The following is a 7,476-nucleotide window of genomic DNA, read 5'->3' as shown; positions in this document are numbered from 1 at the left end:
TTTTTACTCCACCCCGGGTTTTCCGGTCTCCCAGGACTGAGGGTGGGGTGGGGCGGGGTAGGGTGGAGAGCGACAGGGAGCGGGCCGGCCGGCGCGGTGGGTGATCCCAGGATGCTGGGATTTAGGGTGAGGGCGGGGGTAAGATGGGGAGCGGAACCCGGACCCCATGACCCAGCCCGAGCCCCGCAGCCTGGGCTGTACTCTTCCTAACTCCTCCTTTACCAGCGGAGATCCGGATCCTGCGACCAAGACTTCCCAACTCGACCTTGGCACTACTTTGGGGGGGGGCACAGCTGGCTGGCAGCTGGATGGGGGGACACTTCTCCCGCCTCTTTCCTCTATGACTCACCCAGGGGAAGGAGGCGGGGGCTAGCAAACGACCCCCCAAAACTAAAGAGACTCCCCCAAACATGCCTACTCAGTCATCTTCCTGCCCCAGTGCCCAGCCATAGGGGAGGCCGAGATGGAAATTGGGCGACATCCCTCCTCACCCACGCGTGCCACAGCCCACCCACGTCTCCCCTTCACATTAGTGAAAGGAAGATTTCGCCAACTTTTCCAGCTTCAGAAAATTAAGTTTTTCTGGGGTGTGGATGAGAGCGCAGGATGGGGCAGGGAGCTCCAGGGTTCCCTTGCTGGAGCCCTGAATCATCCTCCGTGTCTCCCAATTTTCCAGAGTCCCCCCTCGCACCCCCGCTCCCCAACTCCCAGGAGTCGGCCCCGCCCCCCTTCTCCCGGTCCCGCCTTCCCCGCCCCCGTGCCTCCTCGGCCCACCCAAGTCGCCGCCGCAGGCTCTGGCTGCAGACGGCTCCGCTTCCCCCGCCCGCCCCGGGAGCCCAGTCGAGCGAGCTGCAGCGGAGTGGAGGGAGGGTGGACTGAGAGGCGGGACACATTCTTCCCTCGTCCCCTCAGTGCATCCAGAGAGCTGGCATTGGTGCCCGTGGGAGGGGGCACTGTTGGAGAGTGGGAGTCCCCTTGGTGGGGTGAAAAAGAAGAATCCAGAAACTACAGGGAGAGAAAGTGACTAGGGTAAATAAAATAAGGTGTGTCTGGGGAGGGGAGGGGCCAGGACACCTTAGGTTCCCGGGTATCCCAGCTAGCTTCCCAAGGGTTAACCCCTCCAGACCCCCGGGAACCCCCTAGTGACGTCAAGGGCGGGGTCTGTGCTGCCTGGCAGGGGATGCCTGGGAGATAATGGGGGGGGTCTCTGGACCCCGCCCCCCAAGGAAAACCCACCCTTATTCCGGCCCTTACAACTCCCCCCCGGGAAACTGCGCTGCCTTCTCCCTTTACTGGACCGTAAAGACCTATCCTACGAAGACCGCAGTTCTCCAGCGCCCTAAAACCTTCAGTCCCCAGTGTCTATAGGATCCCCTTTCCCTAATCCTGTCCCCAAAGCTAGCTGCCCAGGACGGATTGTTTCGGGGTCATGGGGCCTGAAAGAGGCTTCAGAGCGGGGAGCAAGGGCAGGCAGGGTGGTCTGAGCCAGAGGAGGGGCCTCGGTCCCCAGCTCCCGTTCGGGAGGGGGGCCAACGGTGATGCACAGGCAGGCAGTGGCCAGTGGTCCCACCCCATCCCAGTAGGGGTCTCCCTGTGGCTGGCCCCAGCTGCCCTGGTGGTCCTGAGGTCAGAGGGTCAAGACAAGGTCTCCTCAGCTCCTCCTTAGCACCCTGCCCACAGCCATTGGGACCCAGGAGTCCAAATTCCTTGGGGAGTCTTCCTAGGGCCTAAACTAGAGACTGACTCCACCAGCCCCCTTCCTACTACAGAAGACAATTCTTTTTCCCCAAAATACATGCACCAGCAAGCACATCTGTCACAAGACAGGTCAGAGCTTTAAGCCCAGCCGCCCCCCAGTGGTTTTGTCACCTCACACACCCTATCTAGGAGACTCTCCATAGCTGTTCCCTCCTTTCAGAAACACTGATGGCTTCCTGCCCTGCGCTCACAATCACACCTGGAGTCCCCTCTCTACCACGCAGACCTCCAGCTAACCGTCCTTCCAACCTCTTCATCCCAACCTCATTAAAGTGAGATGTTCCTAACATGTGGGAGAGGCGGAGACAAACAAAGAGATCCACGGTTGCCTGAGACAGAGACACACAGACTGTCAGAAGAAAAAAAATACAGAGAAAGGGAGATACATTTGAAAAAACTCTCCAAACTTTCTAATATCTTATCCCAGGCTCTCCCACTCTTATTTTGCCTCTATGCCCTAGGTCTCCCGCCTTGGCTGGGCAGTGTCCCTTGCAAGTAGAGCATCCCCTCAGGTCCCTTCCCCCACCGCTCCCAGGTGGTCCCCCTCCTGCCCCCCTTCTCACCTCCGTCTGGGCGCAGGACTCGGGATGCGCGGTCCAGGGCTGGAGTCTGGGCTGGGGGGTGTGCGGTGGGGAGGGGGGGGGCGGACAGGGCTACAGCAGCGCAGCCTCAGGGCCACCCCCACCCCCCAACCTGGCCCCCAGCCCTCCAGCCGGCCCAGCCCGCCGGGCCGCGAGCCGGGACCACCCGCGAGAAGCGCAAACTTTTTTTTCCCTTTTGCAAAAACTTTTTCTCTAGCCACTGGCGCGCCGCCGCTCTTCCCGCTCGCCCCTCACCTCCCTCCTATTTCCCTCCCTCTTGCCGTTCCGGAGGATGAGGCGGGGTAGCTGGAAGCAAGAGAGGGGGTGCCGGGCTTATTGCACCCCCAGGACCCCCAGGATCCTCCCCCTCCCTTGAGGCACCCTATACTGCCTAACACCCCCCCGCCCCGCGCTGAACATGCTGCTGGTAGTGGGCAGTAAATCCCGGCGTGGATCCCTGGATCGGCTGCCTACGAAGAGGCCCTGAATCAGAGCCAGAAAAAACAAATTGAGAAATATATTGGGGGGCGGAGGGGTGACGAAAAAACTCACCCGAGAAAAATAATATTGGAAGTAGGGTCGTCGACTTTAGTTGGTGCTAACTGAGCATTCCATAACTATCCTGTAGTTTTTCTGCCGGCCTCACCCTTTGGATAGAACATGAAGGGGATGGGACAGATTCGGGGTGGAAACAGGATAGAGTTGGGTTGGGAGCCCTGGTCGGAAGATGAGGGGTCCATGGAGCATAAAAGGGAGGAGCAGCGGCTGAGGCTCTGGGTGCAGCGCAGGGCCTGTGTTCACAAAGGTGCTAAGGAGCCCTGAGACTGAAGCACTGTTCCCGGAGAACTCCTACTTTCCTTCATCTCGGAGTTCTGGAGACTGGGGCCACCTCTGCACCTCTACGCGGCACTCTTTCTCCTCTTCAGGGCTGTCTGCTCCCTCTGCTGGTCTTTCTGGCACATGACACCTTCTTCGAGTCTGACTGGAGGCAGAGGAGACTGGGGGGGAAGTGAAGGAGTAGGAGGCTTAGGTCCCCCCACCAAAGCCCAGCTGGGAGCCCATGCAGGGGTTGCATAAGCCCAAAGAAACAGAGGGGCACACCGGCAGAGGCTGCTGCAGCAGAGTGGTAGTGTCTGATAGGGGAGTGCCCTGTCCCTTTGGACTTGTGTTGCCATGGTTACCGGATGCAGGGGAAGGGGCAGCTATTTTAATCTCTCTGAACTTTATTTATGAAAAAGGGGAGAAGGCATGGTGGGGGAAAGGAGCCCCTTCTTTTTCTGTCACCCCTCAGATAGCCCTCCCACATCCGAGCTCTGCTTCCAAGAACCACGCCTCCTTGGGTCTGGAGAGTCAGTCAGTTAACTGTTCAGTGTGAGGGTCAAGGGGAAAGGTGAAGCTAGGAAGAGATCTGAGGCCTGAAAAATATATGTATTAACTGTGGGAGGACAGATAAGGAGCCCTATTTTAGCCTCCCTCCCCCACATGACTTTGACCCAGACAGTTATACCCAGAGGGTCAGGCAAGATCAATGATAACTGGAGAAGAGACCTTACACATGCCCCTTCCAGGGAGCTCTTTTTTTTTTTTTTAATTTATTTTTGGCTGTGTTGTGTCTTTGTTGCTGCTCTCAGGCTTTCTCTAGTTGCAGCAAGCAGGGGCTACTCTTCGTTGCAGTGCGCGGGCTTCTCATTGCAGTGGCTTCTCTTGTTGCGGAACACATGCTCTAAAAGCACAGTCTTCAGTAGTTGTAGCACACGGGCTCAGTAGTTGTGGCACACGGGCTCAGTAGTTGTGGCATGCGGGCTCTAGAGCACAGGATCAGTAGTTGTGGCGCACGGGCTTAGCTGCTCTGCGGCGTGTGGGATCTCCCCAGACCCCACGGTATCAAACCCGTGTCCCCTGCATTGGCAGGTGGATTCTTAACCACTGCGCCACCAGGGAAGTCACAGGGGAGCTCTTTCGAGCGCATTGCTTTCTCCTCCCCACCCAGGACTCTAGATCAGCAATTCTCAAACAATTTGGCTTCAATGTCCCTTTACATTCTGAAAAATTACTGAGCTTTTGTTTATGTGATTTATATCAATTTACCATATTAGAAATTAAAACTGAAAAAAAAGTTTGTAACACAAGAATACACAAGCACACATCCCATTAACAAAGATGTCAGGAATGTGATGTAATCTCATGTCCTACAGTCTCTGGAAAACTCCACCGTAGGCTGTGGAGATATTGAAAATTAAAAAGGCATATAACATCTTAGTTTTATTATGAAAATAGTTTTGACTACATGAAAGGGTCTCAGAGACCTCCTGGAGGTTCCCAGGCCACACTCTGAGAACAATTGCTCTGGACCATCATCCCAGCCCTTCTTTATGACTCACACTTGTTGATTTTTTTTTCCTCATTTTTATTAGGAAAGTATAAACATTTGCCTCCCTGCTGGGTCCTGCCCCCACCCCCAAGAAAAACCAGAGAACTTTTCAGGCTCAGCACTCCTCTCTCTGGACTCCCATTTCTGGGGCTCTCCCAAACACCTCCCGTCAGCCCCTTTCCCAGCTCCCTCTTGAGCCTCCCTTCAAGCACTTCCACAGCCCTTACACTTGGCCAGCCTGTTTCCCCCAATCCCAAGCCCAATGGGCCCTTGGTCTGCTTCTTCCTTCCCTCACTTGAGGACTTTCCTCTGGAGAGACTAAGTGATTTTTCTCTGCCTTCTCCTTCCCACCCTCCCTCCCTCACCTCTGCCATCTTCTCAGATGGCTTAGGGTAGGAAATCATACTTTCTGGGTAGACTCCTTTAGATGACACACTTTCCCCATCTCCCCACACATCAACCAGCTTGGGATGTGCCAGAGTCTGGACAAGAAAGTGCCCATTTGGGTCCTAGAGGGGTCAACCCATTCATATTGCCAGGTGACCCACTGGATGAAGGTATGGGTCAGGAATCTGATGCCTCCAGACACAGATGCCCTTTGCCTAGGAACCCCTAGTTTGATCTCTTCACTCCAAACCCCCAGGTCCTCTCGCTAGCTGCAGCCACAGGCCTCTACCACCATATCTGGCACATCTGTCTTGACCACGTTTCCATCACGGTCAAGGTAGAGGAGAGAGAGAGGCCTTCGGGCAGTAGGGACACAACAGGAAGTACCCAAGGGCCAAGGGTTGTTGGCCTTGAGGAGGCTGAAGACAGCAGAATGGAAGGAGGCAGCAATGCCTGGGCTGCCAGCCAGGTGCGGGGGACACTGCCCACTGCAGTAATTCAGCTGGTACCCCTCAGGCTGCAGGATCCAGTCCCGCCATCCCAGTTCCTGGAAGTCTACATAATGGTCTCGCCTACAGCATAAGGGGGTCTCAGGCTCACAGCTGGGGGTCCTCCTCCTGGCCCGGCCTGCTCCAGGCTCTTTGGGCCGGGTCTTCAGCTCCAGGAAGGGCCGCTGCTCTCCCGCTGTGTCCAGGAGCTGCTGAGTTTGGGGGGCAGCTGTGCTGTTGCCTTCTAGCGGTCTGCAGTCCAGTTGGAGTCTCAAGACACCAGACTCCTCATGCCTCAAGCCACTAGAGGGCAGAGTCAGGGCGTGCCAGCCCGGGGCCGTCAGTTGGTGCTCAGCCAGGAGGACGTGGGACCCTCGGCGTCTCCTCCTAGGGCCCCATCGGAAAATCCTCAAGGAAAGAGTGCCAGGAAGGGTGGGGAGCACGTGCAGCCAGAGGCGAGCGTGGTACAGGTGGTGGGACCGAGGAGTGGACAGGTAGAAGGTGAGCGTGGAGCTGCAGGTGGAGGCGGAGGAGTCTGCCGGGAAGATGGAGAAGGGATTGAGGACTGCAATCGGAGATGTGCTGTCCCCTGACGCTCCCGCAAGCCCTGCCAGCTGCTCCCCCTAGCTCCCACCTTTAGAGGAAGCAGGGACTCCGAGGCCAGTCCTGCTCCAACTCTTCCTCTTCCCCCTGTGCCGCGCTCCCTCTGCTTCTGCTGTCGCTGTCATTCTCCCCTCCCTTCTCCCTTTCCCCGCCTGCTCTCTGCCTGTCTCTCCCTCACCCACCTGTGATGGCAGCAAAGCTGATGACCTGCTCCCCATTCGCTGGAACCACACTTCCCCGCTGCAGTCTCCGGAGGGCTCTGGTCAGCGCTGCCTGGGGTAGAGGATGAGTTATTATGGGACGACCGGTCAGGTGTAGCCCTTTGAGGATCTGCTGCTTGGCTAGCTCAAGGACCAGAGCTCGTTCTGCTTGGGGTGCCAGTGTGGGGCCTCCACAGGAGGGACACACAGACCCTGCCCTCTGTGCCCACACCAGTGCCCACAGCAGCACCAGCTGGAGCTGGACATCAGAGAGTCCCATGCTCCTGGTGAATGGCCCTGGGTCAGGTCGGGAGCCTCGGATGGCTGTAGCTCCTTCTGTTGAGTCTGGTTGCGTGGAGGCCAATGAGGGCACGGCGGCAGCAGACAGCAGTGCCACACCTACCCTTGGCCAAGGGTAGAGCCACCTGTCTTCTGTTGCCTGGGACTCAGGAAGGCAGACAGTGGACGGTCCGATGGGTAGTTGTGTTCAGTGTAGTCTGCCAGTTTGACCCTCACAGCTCATGTCTGGCTACTGACTGGGGCCTCTCTAGAGCCAGCAGCCTAGGGCTCCCTCACCTAGTGGTCAGCAGGCAGACCTACCCTCTGAGCCCCAGGATTGGCCAACTGTGCTGCCCATCAGGTCCCTGCAGGGGGTGGAGGTTCCCCCCTGGAGCTCAGGTTTCACCATCTGGCCCTGGTCACGGAGCTTGAGGCAGGGGTATGGGGGTGGGGGGGCTATGTGGACACGCATGATGCAAGAAGGAGGATGATTTCACATGCTCAGTCCCCAAGGTCTGGGGCTCGGGGGAGGGAACTCCATACGAGCAAGGTGGGAAGGGCAGTTTCCCCCATACCTACAGTCTGTCTAGCTTGCCCATCCACCACTGCTGCAGCAGTTTCCACGAGGCAGCTGGGAATCCCAGTGGTTATTTCTCTGGGCTGGAAGGTGAACTCTGGTCTTTTTATTTCTAGCAATGGGGCTGGGACAGTGGTGAGAGGCTGGGGGTGGGAGGAACGGAGTCCTCTTGCCCAGGCCAAGGTGGCAGTGCCATGGGGCACAGAAGTCACCCCCTGACCTTGCCTGTGCT

At 57.5% G+C, this 7,476-nt stretch overlaps 1 protein-coding gene across 1 annotated transcript; it reads right to left on the bottom strand.

The window, feature by feature from the left end:
• Positions 1–4,549: 4,549 nt before the first annotated feature.
• Positions 4,550–6,668, bottom strand: INHBE (inhibin subunit beta E). Its single transcript, XM_022571447.2, has 2 exons — positions 6,371–6,668; positions 4,550–6,120 (listed from the first exon to the last, which is right to left on the bottom strand). The coding sequence occupies exons 1-2, from the start codon at positions 6,666–6,668 to the stop codon at positions 5,363–5,365; spliced, it is 1,056 nt and encodes a 351-aa protein (XP_022427155.1). The 3' UTR covers positions 4,550–5,362.
• Positions 6,669–7,476: the final 808 nt, after the last annotated feature.

The sequence above is a fragment of the Delphinapterus leucas genome, chromosome 11 (genome assembly GCF_059928025.1).
Source record: "Delphinapterus leucas isolate spDelLeu-1000000601 "Yukka" chromosome 11, BTC_Dleu_Yukka2, whole genome shotgun sequence".
Lineage (NCBI taxonomy): Eukaryota > Metazoa > Chordata > Mammalia > Artiodactyla > Monodontidae > Delphinapterus > Delphinapterus leucas.
The sequence above is the reverse complement of the archived record's forward strand: the minus strand, read 5'-3'. Positions and strand labels throughout refer to the sequence as shown.